At 42.0% G+C, this 22,660-nt stretch overlaps 1 protein-coding gene across 3 annotated transcripts in view; it reads left to right on the top strand.

The window, feature by feature from the left end:
* The window catches only part of atrnl1a (attractin-like 1a), a 191,881-nt gene that overhangs the window by 48,746 nt on the left and 120,475 nt on the right, over window positions 1-22,660 (top strand). For all 3 annotated transcript variants that reach the window (XR_006844511.1, XM_046401866.1, XM_046401865.1), the window contains 5 exons: window positions 2,064-2,251; window positions 5,151-5,364; window positions 5,467-5,658; window positions 14,300-14,542; window positions 14,654-14,791. Coding sequence is in view for 2 of the 3 variants with exons in the window: in XM_046401866.1 (XP_046257822.1) it covers window positions 2,064-2,251; window positions 5,151-5,364; window positions 5,467-5,658; window positions 14,300-14,542; window positions 14,654-14,791 (975 nt within the window). In the remaining variant the exon portion in view is untranslated. The remainder of the gene's footprint in view (window positions 1-2,063; window positions 2,252-5,150; window positions 5,365-5,466; window positions 5,659-14,299; window positions 14,543-14,653; window positions 14,792-22,660) is intronic.

Genomic DNA, 22,660 nt, shown 5'->3' with positions numbered 1-22,660 from the left:
CCACAAATGATCCTGTTCAGCTCTGTGTTGTACTGCGCTCAGTGCCCGCTGGCTTGCTTGCTGTGCTGTGGTCTGAATCTGAGGTTTGTAGCAGCTTTAAGTCGACATTGGTGTTGTGTTTGCTCCCTTTCTTCAGTTTGTTAGGAACTGTTAAAAAGCAACGGTTATTTGTAACTTAAATGTCTAAAATACTTGTATCTCTTGATTAAATCTAAGGCAGTTTAAATCTCCACCTTTAGATATGTTCTGACCTGCAAACCCCTGCGCTCATGGAGATGTGGATTTGAAGAAATCCTGTAATGCAAGAATCAATGTACTGTATATTCTCTGGTCATCAGATAGGTTTAGATTAAACCTCAGTTGTGCTTCCTGGAATATTGTTTGACTTGACCCCGCTGACCTTCCTCCCAAGGGAAATACAAAGAGACTTTAGGATGTCCCATCAGTGGACGTTACTTTGTAGACTCGCAGTCTGCCCAAATGTTGAGAACATACATGTGCACCAAAACAGTTTATTTTCAAGTCTTTGCTATTTCCATTTAAGGCTGATTTCATTGATATAATCCGCTCTGAGGGAGCAGCTATTTTCTGACTTTCTCATTAAACTGACACACAGCAAAGTAGTTTATCTCCTGCTAATCTTTCAACGCGGCAGTATATTTTCTTTGCAATATATCTTGTATATTGTTGAGACTTGGAAAGACTGAAGCAGCTATGATGATTCCTTTCATGACATGGCACGCTGTACTTTAAGATGAACTGGGGTCATTGAAACGAGCTCCACCACTGGGGCAGCTGTGGCCTTTCCTTCAGACACCATGTTATGACTAATCATTCCAAATGGCCTGACGTGTTTATCTCTGCTTTTACACAAAGACCGTAACCCAATCTGTCTGATTATTTTTGTACTCCTCCTTTTTTTACCCCATTCATCTGTCTTTCTACTCATGTTTTGGGCAGTTACTGCCCATCGCTATTGCAGGGGGAACAAATAAAGAAGGCTGGTATTTTCTTTTCTGTAGCATGAAAAGGCTGGTGATGGAAGCCATTATGCGTCTGTGAATGTAATCAGTCCTGGAGTCCAGAATAAACAGCGGTGCTCAGTGGAGGCAGAATGACTTTTTTCTTCCCTTTCATCCTGGCTAATTGAATGGACTCTATGCTATTATAGTCCCCCACAAGATGCTATCAAGTGACCCTGATAAGAACAATAAGTGCCTATATGCAATTTTTATGGGTGAGTTTGTCTGCCAGTCCTACACCACCATCTTTATCGACTATTCAGTCACCAAAGATTTTGACTTTTCTTCATCACATGTGCACCATATTTTTTCTGGGAATCCATTCTGTCACTCATGAGTACAAAGCAAGAATGTGGGGCTCTGGTCTAAAATAACAGCATAAATCAACAGTTACATCAGCCTCTAAAATCAGTCCATTAGATGTATTACTTATTATCCAGAAATGTTCCTCTGAAAGCCGTTCGCTCTCCTGTTGATTCTGGCAGAACAGTAAATTTTCCAGGCCTTCACATCAACTTTAAATTCCATTGTCATCGCCTGAGTTCATGTCACCTGACTGTCCTCTACGCCATAAGTCTCAGCCGATTCCAGCCCTCAACCAGCAGCTTCTCTCTGCCAAATTGTCCTCTGCTTGTTTCCCTCTTTGGGTTTGTTTGTCGCTTCTGCTTGCCTACGCGCTGATTAATGAAGTGCAGTTCACCTCAACCAAGTAAATATTGTCAAACTCCTCCTGCTGTCTATACTTAGTCTGCCTGTGACTCTTGATTGCCTGATTACAGGCACTAAGAGTCACAAGAGTTACCCTGTAATCCTTTTGTCATGATGCTTCTGTTTTGCCTGGCATCAGTTATTTTACTTGTAAGAGTAAAGAAAAAAAGAGGGAGAAAATGAGCTTCAGTTTGAAAATAGTAACATGGATGGACAGGATTTCACTGTGCTAATTTCATATACATGTTAACATAATAATGTTTTACACTACAACACAACATTCATATTTGTCAGTGTTAACATGCTGACGACAGTGTGACTGTCTGTGTGCAGGCCAGCTGTGTGGGGAGGGCTGGCACCATGTCGGGGAGGCCTGCCTGAGGATCAACTCCAGCAGAGAGAGCTATGATAACGCCCAGCACTACTGCAAAAACCTGGGAGGAAATATAGCATCTTTGCTGACGGACAAACAGGTCAATTTTGTCCTGGAAGAACTACAAAAATACCAGATGCAAGACAAGGTGGGTGGTGTAAGCAAATAAAAAAACAAAAAACAGAAATGAGCAGGCCAAAGCTGAGGAAATGTGACAGGACTAACGGTGTTGCTGAAAGCTATTCATTATTTTTCACTTTTGCTTCTCGGCTTTATAAAACTGCTGTTGTGTGTGCACAGTATTGTGCTGCAGGTCACTTCTGATATGAGCAAACTTAAAGCGATCACCCAGTTTAATATGACCTTAAGGTGGAATCAAAGCGTTATTACAGGTGTGCCTGAGACTGAGCAAACCTGTACCATTCAAATCAGTGCACACGCTAATGCAGCCTTGTTTCTCAGTTGAGTTTTTAAATGTTAGAAATCCTCCCTGCTTAGCTCCTGTCACCTGGGATGGTTAAGATAATTTCAAGGGGAATTTGATACAACACGCACATGCTTGAAAGACTTGGTTATTCTTGTTCATACTGGAGAGCAAGTGATCCCATCCAAGTTAAGTTCTAGTGCCAACTAAATCCAAAGCTCTCGCTCTGTGCAAAAATGAATTCTGATGGTCAGCTGAATACAGTCTGACTTAAACAAATCAAGTGGTTATCCTCCAAAGCGAGTTTCCCTCTTGGTGTGTTTCTGTTCTTCCTCTGCAGCTCGAGAAAACAATCTGTGGAAGCACGAAGGGGTAATTTCATACTTTAACTTTGGGAAATGACCACTTGATTTGGCAAACGCACGCTTCTGGAGCCGAAGCTTCGGCTGAAATTCAGAATGAATTTTTATGTGTAGCCTTTCCTACATGTGTTTCTTTGGGCTTGTGTTAGTATGAGGTGGCTTCTGCATGAGTGAGGTGAGGTGAGTGATTACAGCGACCGGTTTCAGCCCACACCATACGACATTTGAACACTGAGTTAAGACAAACTTGTATTGAAAACATACCTGTATCTTATCAGGCTGGCTTATCATTAAAATAAGAAGGAAAAAAAAAACCACATTCTTCAAAGTACCACATTGCATTTGTGGCAACTCCATATACATGTGTATGTAGTTCAATTAAATAACTGCCTCTGATTTTAATTTAACTTTCAGCTTCTTTTATCGTTCCTGTAAACACTGAAGGCCTGTAATGTCCTGCTGATTAATGTGGATAACTGGAGTGATATCAGCTCCCCAGAGTTTATTATATGACATGATGTAAGTTATACTGCTTCTCTGACATTGTGATTCATAAGAAGCCAGATGATGTGTTACCTCAACGTCATAAATGTGGTGCTGTTTATTATTAGATTCAGATGAATGCGTGGTTTCAAGACCATAAAACCTGAGTTATTTAACACCTGAGTGTACAACGACATCTAATCAATGAAAGATCCCAGTGGTGTGGCTTCATCATCATCACGGCATCAACACTTGGAAATGAATCACCTGTGAATGTGCAAATGTTTCAGTGATGTTGAAATTTTACAACACAAAATGTTTTCACAGCACCACTTCAGATACCACCAGGTACAGAAGAGTATAATATTTTTGGTGTGTTTGCTCTTTTTGACTTTACCATGGAGTCGAGCCGTAAAAAAAATAAATAGAGATAATCGTTCTGAGGCAGCCGCGAAGCACAGAAATGAGCTTCATCATCCCAGACGAGTGACGGGACGTGAATGTTTTTCACAGTGAAATGCCGACGTAATTGTGTCATTTAAGAGCCCAGCATGTTTGACCACACGGGCGTTTTGATAAATGTGCCTTGCCAGGAGAAAAGTGAGCAAACACTTGGTAGCTGTTAATTGAAAGAAAGTCTGGTTTTGCTTGTTTTTGTCTGTTAAGCTGATTTAAATCTATTTTTGATGCTGTTAGGTGATGATGATGATGTGAAATCTCCTCTGTTGTGAGAAACCGTCAGCATCAATTCGGTTTCAGTGCAGTTGCCACACACCAGCCAGCTCTCTGGGTGGCACGCAGACGGCCGAGAATACACACTTACTGTAGTATAAATACAGCTGTAGCTTGTTTTCTATTTCACAAGCTCTTTGTGCTTGTGTCTGAGCCTTTTCATGTGCGTTTTTGTGAAAGCACTCACAGCTGTGGGAAAATATTTTTGATTTATATTAACTAAAACTCTAATGACAGTTCATTATCATCATGGGTCATAATTAAACAAATCACAGTTGTTTTGTGAGGAATTAATTCACATGTTGACGAAGATACACTTCAGTTGGATGCTATAATTACTGTTTCTGCTCTTGTAACAGAGGCACTTATAGCCACAAGGTTTGATTCGGATCCACTTGCAAAGTAAAAGACATTATGTTTGTCTGTTGGCGAAGGAAGGCAACCCAGTCACTTCACTATGTGGACTCAGCTCCCACTCGTGTCAGCATCAGGCACTTTCTCAGGATTCCTTCCGTCTACTGTTTTCTTTGAGCATCTCTGAAGTGACTCTGCTGTATTCAACTTAACACCAACCAAATTCTGCTGCGTGAAAACTACAATTAATCCCCTTTTGTTCATTCTGAGGATGAAAACACTTCCAGCCTGACTGTCCTCTCCCTGTTGATACTTCAGAGTACAGAATACTACAGGATACAAAAACATGATAAAGTCTTGTCTCGTTGAACAGGGAATACCCCAAGTGTTATGGGACAAGTTCATTTTACCAAAGATACTGTGACTATCAAAACCCCTGCAGAGCCTACATTTAAATAGTTTAATTTCAGATTAAATATTGAAGAAAAGAGATATGAGACAGTTTGTTGCAGTTTTTTGCCTCACCTCCTGCTGTATGTCAGGAACTGATGTTCATCACAGCTGTGGACCAATCAGAGTCAGTGTCTGTAGAGAGAACAGACAGAACAAAACCAACTAATGTAACATACTTTCAAACCGGTAGACAAATAGAAGTAAACGCAAATCTTTCTGTCTCTCACTCACCTCTGCAGAGGTTATCTCCCTGGGTTGGCTTGAGGAAGATCAACGTGTCGTACTGGGGCTGGGAGGACATGTCCCCCTTTACCAACACCAGTCTGCATTGGCTGCCTGGAGAACCCAGCGACTCAGGCTTCTGTGCCTACCTGGAGAGGGCACACATGGCTGGTCTGAAGGCCAACCCCTGCACATCCACCACTGACGGCCTCATCTGTGAAAAACCTGCAGGTGAGAAGCAACTTGATATTCCAAAAATATCAAGTTCATGATGTGAGAAACTTTAGGAAGTAACTCACATCATCTTTTTGTCCACTTGTCCCCGTTGCTCAGGGAGTCCACAGAGTCAGAGCGCTCGTCCCTGTAAGACGCCCTGCTCTCTGCGCACCACCTGTGCCAACTGCACCAGCCAGGCCATGGAGTGCATGTGGTGCAGCAATACGCAGCGCTGCGTCGACTCCTCGGCGTACGTCATCTCCTTCCCCTACGGACAGTGTCTGGAGTGGCAGACCCAGGACTGTACTGGTGAGACTGGGAGAAATCAAATGGGGCGTGTCGTTTGAGGTGAAGGTTCACACTGGGTTTGGGTGTGTGAGTTTGATGGTGTATGAGGTGGGACAAAAACAAAAAGAAAGTAGTAGAGTAAAAGTATCTGAATAAAAGGCTTAAATTAACATCTTCCTGTCAGCCCAGCCCAGTTCCAGTTCAAGCAAAATCCACTTCCAATTTAAGCCCTGCTCATGTACAGATAGTGATACAGATAATTTAGCTGGTTGACCAAACAGAGTCTAGAAATGTATCCTGAAATTCTTAACGTTTCCATTTATCACCATCCATCAGCTCACTTGTCTTATTTGTGACTGACAGAAGTCAAGCATTTTCTATCAGCTAGCTTCAATATGAATGCTTTTAGAAAAAGTAAGCAAGTTAATTTTGCTTTTCTAGTGGTTAAAGTGGAAAAGCAAAATAAACAGACGTGGTTTAAAGACGAATGACTGGGCAGTGTGCAGCTGGATGAGAAAGCATAGATGTTACAGCTGTGTCAAAATTCACAGTTTGTGGTGGTTTCACTCTCACTGGACTGAATAATATTAAAACGTGTTCCTCATACACTATATAGACAAAAGTATTTGGACACATTCTTCAGGCATGGTAAGGGGTTGTTTTTCAGGGTTTGAGCTCAGCCCCTGACTTCCAGTATGCTTCAGCATACCAAGACATTTTGGACAATGCTATGCTTCCAACTTTGTGGCAACAGTTTGTTGAAGGCCCTTTTCTATTCTACTAACACTCTGAAGTCTTGTGGAAAGCCTTCCTAGAAGAGTGGAAGCTGTTATAGCTACCAATACCAATAATGTCTATGTATTTAGAACGCGGTGTAACAACTGGGTGTCCCAATACCTTTGTCCATATAGCATACGTGTGGCTATGGGACAGACAGATGGAAAGATAGCCATAGATGAGGTGGTGTAGTAATCTACACGAACTTTTGATGGTACAACTTGTGTGAACATGGAGTCATTATAGACTCCCATCGATCCCTTTCTTATCAGCAGTCAGCCTCTCACACACACTCACACTGACACAAATGCACACACACACTCCCACAGCGAGGCAGTGCCACCTCTCCTGTAGCTACAGGGCAGAAAATCGATCATCTACAGTGACACACAGCTGACTCGATATGAAGTCTTTGCTGCTGTCTCTTAACATTCCTCTCATATTAACGCCTCCCTGGAGGTTTTCAGCTTCACCGCCACTTCTCCATGTGGGCCTTATTGAGTACAAAGGTGTGCTTTCAGTTTCCAGTGGTGACAAATCAAAAGTAGCCTATTGTTTATAAAGCAGTAACATGATAACAATGACCTAAAAGATCCATAAACCCGAGACGTCAGCTTTGGTATGTGTATTAGAAATGCAGTTTTGTAACAAACTGCAGCTACAGGTAGATAACAACCCAGACAGGGGACAGGTAGATGTCACAGCATCACTTAACTATCCTCAGGAAATGATGCTTGTTTTTTCATGTTCACTGATGTTTTGTTTGTAAAAGTTAAGGACACATTTTACTCTGCTCTTCAACAAGTTTCTGGGGGGAAAAAATTAAACTGTCAAACTCTTCCCCCAAGTCAAAACTTTTCGCTGGTGTTTCAGTCTTTTGTTAAACAAATAGTCAGTTTATAGCAAAGCGTTGTCGTTCCTGAGCAGTTAAGAAAACAGAATCAGAAACTTTGTCCTGTGATTGGTGATTATTATTCCTGGCTGGTGCCAGTAGTCTGAGTGCAGACCGCTCTCCAGCCTACTGTTAGCAAGCCAAGATTGTTTTCCCTTTGTTCGTTTTACCTTCAGTGCTTAAATAATGGCACCGTTCGCCCATCTCCTTTTCTCTTTTATTATTCATATCTCAGTTTGGTGGCAGAAGGTGTGTAGGATGCTTTTGTTCTGCTACGGTTTCCCTTTGTTGTCCATGTGGCGTACAATAAATGACATATTTTTAAGACTTGTTACCATTGTTGCTCTTTTACAGTCCATCACTTTTTGTTTATTGTTTCATACTTAACTTTCTGCCTCACTTCTCTTGTTTATGGATTAATCATGTCTTGTTTTGGAAACCGGGCCTGCAGGCTACATGACCTCAGCTTTGGCAGCTGTTTTCACAGAAAACATTCGCCTGTCTGAGGATTCAGTTTGAACTGGGTCATTTCTTTATCAGATAATTTTTTATCCGAAGACTTTGTGTATCATTCCCATTTTTCACATTGGCTGGAGGCTGCCTACACGCTCCTCGACACAACCTCTTGAAATAATTAGCTTCAGTGTTGCCCCAGCAGTCAGATATGGAGGTTTTGGGAGCTCCTTTGAAAGCAAGATGGTTTTTAAGTGCAGTACTAGATTTCTTCTCCTCATCAAAATGGACTTTCCTTGGTTTTGTGCCAATTTTATGCTCCATGATACATTTTTTTCAGTTTCTCACCTCTGCTTCCAGCATCTGATCCCTATAAGTCTTGCTCCTATAGTTACGCTATATAAACAAAATAACTGGGACAGCTGATCATTACACCAACAGGGACTTTAATGACGTCTCATTGTAAACACACAGACAGCTTTGCAGCTCTAACAGCTTCCACTCTTCTGTGAAGGCTTTCCACAACATGTTGGAGTGTTTCTGTGGGAATTTGTGCCCATTCATGCAGTAGAGCATTTGTGAGGTCACACACTGATGTTGGACCAAAAGGCCTGGCTCACAATCTCCGTTCCAGTTCATCCCAAAGGTGTTGGATGGGGTTGAGGTCAGGGCTCTGTGTGGGCCAGTCAAGTTCTTCCACACCAAACTCATCCAACCATGTCTTTATGGAGCTTTGCTTTGTGCACTGGGGCACAGTCATGCTGGAATAGAAAAGGGCCTTCACCAAACTGTTGCCACAAAGTTGGAAGCATAGCATTGTCCAAAATGTCTTGGTATGCTGAAGCATTAAGATTTCCCTTCACTGGGAGTCAGGGGCCGAGCCCAAAGCTTGATACAGTCCCATACCACACCTGAATTTAACAATAAAGAGGTGTGCCCAAATACTTTTGTCTATGTAGTGTATTAGGAATAATATTATTCAGTCCAGTGAGAACAAAACCCACACAAACCACAGCCTCTCAAATAAGTATAGAAACGAACTGTCACCCGTCTGCTTGGCCACACTGTTAGAAATATTTTAACACTGAAATGGGATTAAATACAGATGTGTTGGATTATACTGTACAAAAGTCATTCGCTGGGTGTATTTTGCTGTGTTAACACACACACAGAACCCCTAACACAGTGAAATAGCCTATTTTTGAGGCAATCCTCATAACAAGTGTGTTTTCAGTCCCACATGATGTGTGTCTGCTATTTTGTTGCTTCACATGCTATGAGAACAGCAAAGGAGAAGGCAGCTTATGGCTCCTGCACTTGATGTATTATGTATAGGAGCCCACAGATCTGTATGCCACTGGCTTCAGCGATGCTAACTGTCAAGTACTGTAGGAGCAAATGGATTGCACAAGATGAAGCCAGGCGATACGTGCTATCCAGGGACAGCAAATGTCAAGCCTGTTGTGATGAACAGAATGTGGCGCTGAGACGATTGTGCAGAGAGAATTTTTGATGGGATGAAAATTCCCCCAGCAGGAACAAACAATTCTTTGCAGCAACAAGATAGCCTGGGTTCCTCCAAACATTTGTCATCTGTTGTGTTTAGGCATGCTCTAGGTTATTTCTGTCAATGAAGACAACTAATATCCTGATTTCAAAAGAGCCATATTTTTGGGAATGTTTTGGAAAGGAGCTCAGAGTAGAAATGTGCACTGTTTTCTGATGAATCGTGTGGTGGATATTCGCTATACAGCAGCCAGCATCTGAGAAATGTTGTGCTTAATGTTTCTTGTTGACAGAACTTTAAAGGCATTAAGGCTCTCCCGTAGCCGAAAGTTTTTGGCGGCTGATGTTTTGTGGCTGCGGCTGAGATTCGACCCAGTTGCTGCATTTATGATCATTCACATGAAGCTGACATATATGGTGATCCAGATTCCCAGACTGTGACAAAAAATATTCTGAATATTTAACGGCTATGTATAGTCATAGTTACTGTACCTTCAGAGGCTGGTGTTTCACTATAGTTTTGAACAGGCCCAAACTAATACTGTGTTAGTCAGTCTCTTAATTTGTACAGACTTCTACCCTGTCTGCGTCAACCCTGTCTGAATCTCAATAATTCCAGTCGTCTTTGGGCAGCACTGGAGCTCTGGGTATGATATCAGACAAATAAACAGTAGCATCATTTCATTGTTGGTTTTGTTGTTTAAATGGAATTTGTTGACAATATGAAAAACTTTAAAACAGAACTAGACTCCTAAGCCCTATCTTATGCCTGACACATTTTGACCTGACTGATTCTGTCTGCAGGCTGGGAGATTTAAATAATCAACTAAATTGGTTAAATTGCTGTGCCTTGTACATAAAGGCGCACAGCATCTTTTTTGTTGGGGAGATGCACTTTTACAGGCAATGTAATATTTTCCTCTCTAAAGATGTGTTAGATCACCTACCTGCATCACTGTCTGCTATTAATTAGAATGTTATTTTTTATGACCTCCTGCTCCTCTTTAGATATCAGTGCATTTGGTCATATACGGTCATATAGAGCCGCTGATGGGACAGAGGGAGGAAGGAAATAGCAATGCGCCAGGTGCAGGCCCATTTGGCTTGTAAGAACAAAGAAACTTAATTTAGAGACTAAATACAAACCCTTTTCACTGTTTGTCTTACTTTGTCCCCGGATTCTGTTGGCCACACCCTTAATGTCCTGTAGATCGTTTAATGGTGCCCTTAGTCTTCTTCAAATTTATCCATTGAATTTTCTCTTTACATCTTAACTTCATCTGCTCATCCAAGCTCTCCTTGGTACACGTGTTAAGTTTACCAGCCGTACCTCATAATTCAATTGCGGTAAAGTGCAATAAAAGGAAATTAAATTACAGCAGTGCCTTTGTGCTCACCCCCTGTCATCAGCGCAGGAGAGTGCTTATTTTTCTGCTGAGCTGCGAATACAAACACAGAGTGAAGACAGAATAATCAGCCTTAGTGCAAGAAATTAGAGGAACATTAACTTTTAAGCAATTTGAAGTGCATAAATTAGTGCCTCCATGTTATCTCCAATATCCACAAAGGAAAAAAGGAAAGTGTCATTTTTGGACCATGATTAGATCATGATTAGACTATGATTAGATCACACATTCAATTTTTAATCACCAAAGTGTGTTTGTCAGCCGCATGGGAAATACAGGCACCATTGAAAAGGACATTGACTCTGGAAATAGCCCGGAGCTAATGTGAAATAGCACAAGGTACAACTAAAGCTTTGGTGCTGTTAACTAAAACTAAAGCCTTGTAAACCCTGCGGGCACTCACCTGAATGTAACACTTTTCTCTCTAATCCTCATCTACCCTGATCCCACTACACCAAACATGCAGCAATAACTTTCTTAATTCTTCTCACGTGGAACAAAGATGAGGTCAGATAGCTGCAAATGCTATTAAAAATAGAAAAGGCTCAGGCATAAAGAACACAGCAGGTAAATTATATTATCTCCACAAACCACAGTTGTGTAAGCAAATGTCTACGACTTAACATTCACTGTATATGCAGTACACCCTCAGTGTCTCAGTTCTGTATGAGCTGCTGCTTCTTGTCATTTAGTGTCCTCAGGGTCCATTTCATCATATTTGTGGCATGCAGGCTGATCCCTGAAATATTTGATCCATTCGCTGTCACTGATTCTGACACATTTCATAAATGAATCGCAGTTAAGTGCTGCAAATGTACCTTGCAACATGTGTTTAGGGAAGCAGGGTCTGTATGTAAAGATTAAGTCTGCAACAGGATATATTTTAAGGTACGAGAGGAATCATCTGGTGCTCTCTCTGCCCTGGTGTTCTCATCTTTCATGCGGTCAGTTGGCGATTTGAGGGAGGATTGCAACCCCCGTTGTTCACAAAATGATTCAGAAGTATCTCCCTTGTTAACCTGCCATCCGCCTCAATTCACCAATAAATTGTTGAGAATCGTTAGATTTTGATGGAGCATTTCTATTTTAATTGGCAAAGCTCTTCTAGCCTTAATGGCAATAGCGGCACAAGAAACTCACAGAAATGCATGCAGTGTGACTCATCTCTCATCAAAAGAGACAACTGTGGATGTATCAATTAGATCTGGATATGCCGCTCAGCCTTGATTCCATTCATCTGTTAAACTGTTGATAGGACACCTTGAACTACAAACAAGGTCAGTTATCACTCTTTCCATTAGGACTTTTTGATCTGTGGAGGTTTTGTATTTGTGAAACTCATCAAGCTGAGAAAAGTGATGTAAAAGTCTCTGACACCATTGCAACACAACATTTATAGGCTGAGCGGGACAAACACTAGAGAGTGTTTTCAGTGGGCTGCATACCAAGATAGTAAACCCAGAAGCTGAAATACTTTTTTTTCTTTCAATTCTTCAAAGCAGTTTTAGTTTCTTCAGAGAAAACATACCTGCTCAGATCTGAGCTGATTGAGCCTCTGTCTCTTGCTGTGACGTTTTGACTCTTTAAGCAGCTCAATAAAGATAAAAAAACTAGAAAATGCTAGCTGGGCAGACATAGGCATGACTAACATGGAGCGAGTTTATTTTCAAGCTCATAACAGTCAGTTTTAGGACATGAAATGTCCGTCAATCATTGCTCAGTCATGATGCAAAAATTGGGCTTCGAGTCGCATAACCTGACCAACTGCCGTGACATAAAATGGCTGCCGCAAAAGGAGCGAAAACTGGATCTATTTAATCATAGAGAGGCAAGAATATTCTTACATTAAAAGGTTTGACGCATGAAAAGCATGGGTTTACAAAGCGTGGCTACCACTTTCCTGCAATTTGAATCATATTTTTCAATGATAAACCAGCCTGGTATATTTATTGAATATTAAAGTGTGCTCTTGGGTATGTAAATATGTGCTTTTCTAGCAGAGGGTACCCTACTGTGTGGTGGATTAGGGATATTCTGCTGAATTGCCTCTCTTTGAACTACTGACTATGGTGGGGATCCACCGAGTCGTCATAAGAGAAGTAAAAGGAAAGAGGAAATAAGAGAAGGTAAAAGTAAAAAACTTCAGGCAAGAACACAGTGGGGGAAGATCAGAATAGATAATGGGGGGTAGAAGACTTCCATCCTTTGTGATTTCATTTGTGCTGAAAGCGTCTTAAAGTAATCCACAAAGAAATCAAATGAAATCAAAATGACAGGAAATGAGAGAGCAGGGGGGCACAGCGGTGACGAAAGCAGCGCAGAGTGAGCGCAAGAGGGGAAGATGACTTGCTGAACTGAACACAAACAGAGTAGAAAAGAGGAGGATGGAAATGTGGCAGAGAGGAGACAAAGAGTGAATCTGAGAAAGGGAGAGCAGAAGTTTGTAATTATAAAGAGAGAGAAAGAACAAATGAATCAGCATTGTTCCAGCTGAATAATGCAACGGGAGTGGGGGGGCCTGCAAACACATACAGAGGACAAGGAGTGTATTTCCAGCAGAGCTCGCAAGCAGGGACACACAGAGAGACAGCGAAACAGGTTCAACTAGAACATCTGTGGCTTATGGAAATGGCTTGCGTTCAAAAGAGAAAGAACTTCTGGTGAAAATGCTAATTTTACTTGACGCTGCATTTGAATCACCTCGCCAGGCTGTAAGAAACGACACTCCTCTCAACCTTTAGGTGTGTACACGCCACAGATACCCACAGAGTCGTACCTCTCGCTTTTCCTCTGAGTGTGTATTCCCACCTTTGCTTTGTAGACTAAAATTCATCATGACAGGAAGACGAGTTGATGTTGAGAACGAGAGCCAAACAAGACTGAAAGGTTCAAAACAAGCTGTAAAGTTAACTTTGGAAGGCCGGCATCTCCAGCAAAAGAAAACAAAAAACAAAAAAACACTTGATTTCTTATTCGTGTCACCTATCGCCTGTTCTCTGTCACATCCACTGAACAGGAAAAAGGCTTCAGTATGGAGATTTTTGTTTTCTTTTACAAGTATTGAATGCCACAACTTAAAAAAAGTGTCATTTTTAATTTGCACCAGTAAAGTGTTTTTGAATGTCACATCCACTTCATGAATACAGATGCACTCCTCAACACGTGGAGTGGTGTGGGAAACACAAGTCAATTTTGTTATAAATGTTGAGGGTCAAAGAAAAGGTGAGAACAAAAGATGCAACGTGTATTACAGAAGGGGGATTATATCACCAAAGGTGTTTATTGCGTTCACGCTTTGATTAACTATATTCCAGTGAGAAGGACAGAATATGGTCAGAATATGTCTTACAGATTCTTTACTTTCAACACAGATGTGTGTTAAGGACATCTTAGATGAGCAAATTACAGAAATCGTGAGATTTAAATGTAAATACATAAATAGTTGCAATAAAAATATGTCCAACCAATGCATCAACGCTCGTTCAGATTCATTTATGACAAAAATATTTTCAGTCCTACCTGATATTCTGCTTACAATCAGTTTTTTTGTACTCTTGTGTAATTGTACACGGTTGTGTTTTCATTTGTGAAACCACAAACTTTTCCTCACTTCTAATCCCCTCTCCAGCCCAGAACTGCTCCGGTCTGAGGACGTGTGCAGAGTGCCTGGAGAGGGCAGAGTGCGGTTGGTGTGGTGATCCCACTAACACCGGAAGGGGTGTTTGCATGGAGGGCTCCTACCGAGGGCCCCTGAAGCCCGCTAGTGTCAGGGCTGGGCCCCGAGACAGACTACGAGACAAGGACATGGTGCTGGACCAGAGTCTCTGTTCATCTGATAGAGGCTACAACTGGGCCTTCATCCAATGTCCAGGTGAGTCTGAAGCGACCTCATGCTCATCTGTTGAACTATAAATCTGAATCAACACCTGTGTTGGCTGAGTGCGTCTTTTACTGTGTGTGTGTGTGTGTAATTTCCTCTCAGCGTGTCAGTGTAACGGCCACAGCAGGTGTGTGAACGGCAGCGTGTGTGAGCACTGTGGGAATCTGACAGCTGGGACACACTGCCAGAGCTGCATGCCCGGCTACTACGGCGACCCCATCAACGGAGGGAAGTGCAACGGTGAGTGCAGAGTTCATGGGCTTTAGCATTTGAGTTTGTGTTTGGTGCACCATAATGTCATGTTTGTATCATACGCTTCAAAACTCTTTTTATTATTGCTTGTCCTTCATGTTTTATGCAACAATTGGCCACCTGTTGAATCCATACTCAAATGCAGGGTGGCACAACTGGTGACCGCTAACTGTGGCTGCTAATGGCTAGTTAGCTCAGTTAACCTGCAGCTCGCAGTACGAACTGTCGGTGTTTACACGGCGAGCACGGCAGCTTCGGACCAACGGGAGGAGAAAGTTTTCAGGCCCAGGGGGGACAAGATGATTTTGAGAATTTTTCTGTTAATTTTGATAGTTTCAGGACTTTTCGTTCTTATCTACCCACCAGTGCAGTCTGAATATTTCAACTTATTTTGAATCAAATTGCCTGGTTTGAGGTATTTTTAAAAAACATGTTTAATTTTTCCAGTTCTTAATTTATCAAGTGATAGAAGTTTTATAGACCCAAATACAGAGATTCTTCCAATGTCTGTATTGAAGGAATTTTCTCCTGGTTAAACTGCATGTCGCCTTCACTTCTTGCTCTTCTTGCTCTGAATTGCTTTTATGGAAATCATGAGGCGATCATTACAAACATGACAAGCAGAAACTGCCGCCAGCAGTCTACACTACACTGTACCAGAGACAAACAACCTGAGGGGGGCAGTGTTTAAAAGCTCTCAGTGTCGCTCCAGCTAAGCGCTGGAGCAGTGAAAGAGGAAACTACAGGTGTAGTTTGGACAGGACTGTGATCCGCAGACATCGAGGGAACAGCAGCAGCTCGGTTGATTTTCCGCCTCTGTTTCTTGTCGTTTCTAGTGAACAGGAGACGACTCAGAGAAGGATGGTCCAAATGTAGGCAAACGCTCACAGAGGTGTATACAGGCTTTATGTGCATCCATATTTTTCTGCTTGCAGTCCGTCTGTCAGCAGTTTTTCCATGCTTTGTTTGCATGTGGAAATAATCACAGTAAATCCCACAGCTGAAAATGTTAACAACAGATTATGTGTGTGAGTTAATTATAGAAAGCAGAAGCAGAAGGAGAATGGGAGTGTGCATGTGATTTGAAGGCTTGGGGGGGGCTGGGTTTGAGGAGGACGGTGCTGTGGGCCTAGAAAACATCAGAGCCGGGAGAGTGTAATGAATGACTGAGTGACTGCTGGAGTGTGAGCGAGTGAGTGAAGGAGAGCGAAGTGAGAGAGAGAGGTGCGGTAACATCAGTCTCGCTGTGACAGATGTGCGTTTTGGCTTGGCGGCGGCGTGACATTAAATCGCTCTTAATCATTTTCTTATTTCCTGAGCTGACTGGTGTCTCCGTCCCTGGCGGCTTTCGCAGCGAGCGCCGCGCTGATAGATGCACGCCTCTCGTCGCCTCCACACAGGACAGCTTCTGATGCACTTTCTCCTCTGCGATGTTTTCTTCTGTCTATGTGTCACTTTGGCGTTTTCCTCAGCCTCTCTTGAACATTGGTCCCCTGGTCACATTTTCCCTGCTGTTTCTCTGCCCACATCTTCCAGTCTTGACACCTCTTTTATGCCTCCTTTTCTTTTTCTTTTCTGTAGTCAGTTTATCTGTTTCATCCATTCTCTTCTTTAATTTTCTTTTTCTTCCCTATCCTCTCTTTTTCTCTCTTGTATTGCCCTCTCCTCTCTTCTTGCTTTTTTCCTCGCTTCTGTTCTCATCACCTTTTCTCTCATATCCCTTCTCCTCTCCTTACCTCCTCTCCCCTTTTATTTTCTCATCTTTCTTTTGCTTCTTTCCTTTTCTCTTTTCTTCTTAAATCTTCTCTCATCATCTTCTCTGATGAGCTTTTCAGCCCTCTTTTCCTCTTTTTGTGTTCTTTCCTCACTTCTTCACTATTTTTCTTCCTTTCACTTCCCTCTTTTCCTCTCTTCCCACTTTGTCCTGCTTCCCTCCTCTCCTCTTGGTCCTTTAATGTGCTGGTTAAAGTGAACTCATCCATTCGCCTCCATCCTGCTTACATCCATCTGCCTTGATCCCTTCATTTTCCCTCGATTCCTTCCTCTAAGCCTCTGTCAATCTCTCTTACACTCCACAGCATCTCTCTGTCTTAGATTTCCCTCACTGTCCATCAATCCATTCTTCCTTCTTTCTACCTCCACCTCTTTCTATCTTTCTTTATATTGAATTACTGCTACATTTACCTTGGGCTTGGGAGGCAGTGATGTGTGGCCGATCAGAAGAAAAGGCCTCGGCTCGTAGGGTTTATAAGGAGGCCGGAAGTGAGAGAAAGGCAGTGGGAGAGGGAAAGGGGGAGAGGAGGCAACGGAGACAAGCAGACAGACTGAAAAAGAGGTAAAACCACGCAGTGAGATATACAAGGTTAATATTGGTTGGAAAGGACAGTTGCCCTTGAATGGAGAGACAATAAAGAAATAGATGAGGAGATGGAGGGATAAATAGAGAGGAAGAGATGGAGGACAGACAGAGGAGAGGGGAGTCTGTCCGTTCCCCTGTCGCTGTGACAGATGATTAACTAACCTTGTCAAATCTGGATGAAGTGCGTGTGTGCGTGTGTGTGTGTGTGTGCCTTTTCTCTGACTGTACCGTTCACCTTGTCGCACACACACATGAAATCAAACACACTCACAGCGGCGTTCAGAGCAGCAGCTGACAGCATGCTGGATGTCTGCTTGGACTTTCAGTCCCTCAGAGGAGAACGTGCCTTTTAGCAGCTGACAGGAAACCTGCATCTTTTTACAAACATCCTGGGAGTCTTTGTTGGCCATTTCTCCAGGTGCAAAGTCATGTAAACATAGAGAATCTGATGGATTGCTATCATTTCGCTGCCGCCTGTTTCTGATGTTAGAGATTGTTGAAAGTGAAGACAATTTGTGAAGGCAAAGTTAAAAAAAGATTAATAATATTCTCCTCTTCAGTAATGTCAAGACACATTTTTGATTTCGTGACCCAGAGAAAAAGCCATTAGTCATTTTCTACTGCATATCAGAAAGCAAAAAGTGCACAATTACTGAATAATACAGCTTAGTGAGGAACTCTTTGGCACATTCATGAGATGGTCATCTGACAGTCAGTGCACAGAAGGCCATGGGGGGATGGGGATGCCCTTCCCCTTGTTGAACTGAAGAAGTGCAGGAGCAGACAGGTTGTTTAGTTGAATATGTCTGGTCTGCCTGACTTATTGATCCTTCATCTGGCTCAGGTTTGTGTTAGTTAGAATCTACGGCTCTGAAATATCAGTAGCCTGAATGTTCTGTCTAGTCTCAGTCCCACCCCTCTATCAGTCAAGTCTTGGATCTATAATATTCTCTAGACTACAGAATATACTATAAATACTCAGTTCTATTCTGCATCGCAGCCTGTAGAGTCCTGTCACCTTCAGGATCATAAAGTGCTGCCATGAGAAGAGCAAGAGGATCATGAAGACACACAGTATTCCTGTACTGTTTCTGTCATATTCCTGTTTGCATTCAGTAGCATCTGTGCAACACCAGACCACAACACAGTTAGGAGCCTAAACCAGTTTCAAATTTGAGTAAATGTGACTAGTTGGAAAGAAAGCTGAAAAACTACCACTGAAAACATCCATGAACACCAGATTAGAACAAAATGAAAACACCAACAAAATCTCTCGGTCTCTGATACGCTAACTCCCTCCCTGCACTGCCTCACCTGCTCTCTGTGGCCATCTGCGAAGGCTCTCAGTCACGCTGGTCATGTGATGCATTGAGAGACAAGTCAAAGGTCACTTTGTCCTGAGGACGTTTCCTCTGAGCAGGATTCAGCCCAGTTTTGTGCTTGAACTGCCACTGTTCTTCAGTCCCCCATTTTTTTTAATAGGGAAAAGGAAAGAATAAGAATTAATAATTTAAAACAAGATTAAGAGATTAAAATAACATTAATAAAAAATTATCACAGGATGTTAGAAATTCATTACACTTGATGTAAACTTTGAGAGATTCGTTTCTGTAGTTCTTGGATTCGATTTGAGAAAGACATCGTCTTTCCAGTCGGGCATGGACAGTCTGGATGTTTTTTAAAATGAAATACTTCAAGTTAAATAAGATGAATATTACATGAACATTTACGTGGCGACATTTGGCTTTTCACCAAATGCTCTATGCATCGGTAAAATATCTACTGACGCATTTCATTTGTTTTCCACCAAAATGTCCCAACTTGCAATACAATATCTGCTTGTAGTGAGCATTATTGAACATTTTAGATGTTATGTTGGGAAAAGAATATTGTCTTTAGTGTTTAAAAATATGTGTTGTATACATGTAACCTTAACCAAGTATCTCCTAAACCAAATAGACCCGAGCTACAGAAGCGTCAGGTATTATTCGCATTTATTTGCATAAGTTTTGTTTTTAGTCACTGACAAACCACCTGTTTTGTTGATAATATTGTTTTCTACCTCTGTTATGAAATGAAAGCGACATTACAATGTTTTTCTGCTCCCCGAGTCCAGGCATGTGAAAAAAATTCTGTTTGCTAAGAGAAAAATAAACTGCACCGTGATGAGAAATCGCTTGTCAGGAACATGGAAAAATAGGTTGTTTTTAGCATTTGAACAAATGACCAATGCTGCCATGTGTGGGTGGTACCAACACATCATGCTTTGTCACTCCCCTCCCTGCCTGCCTCTCTTCCTGTCTTGTGTCCCTAATTTTGAGGTTTTGATGTCTGTCTGTGAGCAGGGTGCAGCAGCAGGAGGTCTTTGTAAATTTGTGTTCAGTGCAGCAGCTATAGAGATGTTGAGTGCTGTCGCTGCAAGAAACTGGCAACCCAGCAGCATCAACCAGAGACCAGGACAGTTAGGACAGCAGGGCGTGCACGTGTGTGCGTGCGTGTGTGTGTGCGTGTGTGTGTGTGTGTGTGTGTGTGTGTGTGTGTGTGTGTGTGTGTGTGTGTGTGTGTGTGTGCGTGTGAGAGTGTGTGATGGATCAGACAGGGCCAGCTGTTGTTGAGCTTCAGCAGCAGTGGAGTAGCGGACGAAGGAAGCTGCCTGCAGAGCTGCTCCATTCACTGTTCTCTGTTCAGATCCTGCCAAATCCACTGTCACCTGCTGTCTTAAGAGTGTGTTTGTTTGTGTGTGTCTGTGCTCTTTTAAATGTGTTTGTGTGTGCTGATGTACACGTGGAGCCTTGCTGCAACGTTGCAAACTACCCAGCATTCCTAGCGATATCCAGTCATTGTCCCTCTGGCAGCTGTGTTCCCGGCGTCTCACCGGTCAACACACAAATGCACGGCAAAGCACACACACGTACACACAAACGGTTCTGTGAATGTGATTTTGAACAGCTTTTGAATCCTTTTTGATCTCCAGTCAGCTGCAGCTCTGACTCACGGCTTTAAGCTGCTTTGAGACTGTGCGCCTTCATTTATGGCTCGCAGCTCACATTGACATTAACCAGCATACAATTAATATTACTGGCTTCTATGCTTTCATGTAGAATGAGCAGTAGAACTGAAGTGAAATTGAGTATTCTATGCCGTACGTACTACGTATACACACACAAATGCAACCACACCACCTCACACACAGAACCATATTATAGGGAGAAAATTTTACCACAATGTTATTTTTTTGTGCAGACTCCTAAAAATGGGGTCACTGGCCACACAGGTTTGAGTAACACTGCATTTTAATCAAACCAAATGAGAGGAGGGCAGCCACTCAGCTCCTAATAATCAATTGCCTTGTGAATAACAGAACAGATTCCTGAAAACACTCACACCAAATTAGTGCAAAAGGCTGTCAGGGAGTCCAGCATGACGACCAGAGTGCGCTGATCCACTCACACATGCTATAACACACCCTTTGCATCAGAGAAGTGTGTCTGAACTTTTAGTGATCCCCTCACCTGTTCTGACACTGCATGGCTCACCTGAGCACTCAGCTGCGACTGCAGCTGAAGTCCAAGCTCTGAATCTGTGAGTTACTTTACAGTATTACTGTCTGTGTAGAGAGCAGAGTGGTACTGATACTAAAAGAACAACCAGCTTTGTGTTTGACTGTGTATTATTATAATGTGTGAGGAAATGCAGCAGAAATTTCACAAGTTTTTGACGTTTTATGGATAGCCAGCATAACAACATCCTGAGGTGTTTATTTATCCAGCTTTGAATTTATGTCTGCCAATAGAAGTTTATAACTGTAGAAAATCCACTGGAAATCAGTGGTGATAAAATCCTGTGATAAACTGACCTAAAAACCGACAACGATGTGACAGCGATGGCACTAAGACATGAATATCATTTTTTTCTCAGTGTGCCAATATAAAATGTATGCGTATACAGACTTCTTACCTCTCTTTACTTCACGTGTGCCCCCCTTTGCCCTCGACCTTTTCCCCACTACATCCATTCATTAAACTGTCCTCTTATCGGACCAAACTGCTCCGTCTGTGGAGCCACACAAAGGAAAAGCAGGAGTCAGCCGCAGGTGGAAGGTGACATTGATGAAGATGATGAAGAAATATTCATAGAGATGAACATGCGATTAATCAAGAGGGGTCTTACTGGCGCAGTGCAGAGAGGTTATTAAAAAAATAACTATGTGGATGTCATGTTGATTCATAGCTGCCTTTTAGGACAAACAAAACCAATTTATAGTCCTTACTAGTGTGTTAGATTTTCTATCTCCATTTAATTTGATTTAATTAGCTTAATTTTATCACTGCAATTGCAAAGCTTTAAAACAAACACTTTAATGGGAATGTTTCATTCACAAACGTCATTTAACATAATCTACTGCAGAGGTTTTCAGACTCACAGACATCAACATTCGGTGAAGCGAAACGTTGATATCGTTTTAAGGTCACATCACTGCATTTAGAGGGAGAAGTGTATAAAAATGTCTTCCATCATGTAGAAGAGAAGGAGAAGAATCAGTTAATTAGCAGCTCGTCTGCTGTGAAAGTCTTCTCCGTCTCTACGTGAAACACAGCAGGACTAAAGTTAAAGTGCCGACACTTTAATGTGTCCCTCTAACACAGACGTGCTCACATGACACAGTTACCATTACAAGCATGTACACACACACACACACACACACACACACACACACACTCTTTCTCTCTTTCTGGATAAATAATTTTCCACTGTATATTTGATTTCCATGTGGACCCAATCAACACTTGTGGTAGGTGTGAACACGTTGCGCAGTGCCATATTTTCTGGAAATCTACGAGGAATCACAGCGCGGTTGACGTTGGGACTGTTAAATTAAGTCGGGTGGGTGACCTCTAATTAAACTGTCATGAAACATTCGCACCACAGTGGCCTGCACAAGTGACCTGATTCGAGTCTAACAAATCAGGTTGTTTGACCCAAAAGGAGGCTGGATGAGGTTTACTGAGGACGCTCTTCATAACATCCTTTCTGCGCCTGACGAACGTAGACACTGTGTTTTAGTTGTTTGATTTGTATCTGTCACAGACAAAATTAAGACAATATTTCACCTCAATCTTTTGTCCAAACACACAATCAGACGTTGTGTTCAGATGTTGTAAACCAGGTCCTCTCTGCACGGAACAAGCTTTATGTAATACAAATAAAAACTGGGAGAAAACGTAAATAAAATGTTGCTTGCGGGCCACTTGATCATCTGGAGGGAGTAAAGTATTAAAGTAATTTTTGGAGAGGTTCCAAAAAGGACTTTTAAAACTATAAAAAACAAAAGTAATTTGTTAAATAATAATTTAAATAATAATAAATAAATAATTTATTTTATCTTTAAACAAGGTGAGAAGATGAACTGCTGACTTACTTATACAGTGTCTGCGTTATGTGTCTCGTTTATGCATCTTTCCAAGTCGCAGCACCAGCATACAGTTTGTCTGCTAAAA

The sequence above is a fragment of the Scatophagus argus genome, chromosome 10, assembly GCF_020382885.2.
Source record: "Scatophagus argus isolate fScaArg1 chromosome 10, fScaArg1.pri, whole genome shotgun sequence".
NCBI lineage: Eukaryota > Metazoa > Chordata > Actinopteri > Scatophagidae > Scatophagus > Scatophagus argus.
This window is presented reverse-complemented; position numbering and strand designations above follow the sequence as displayed.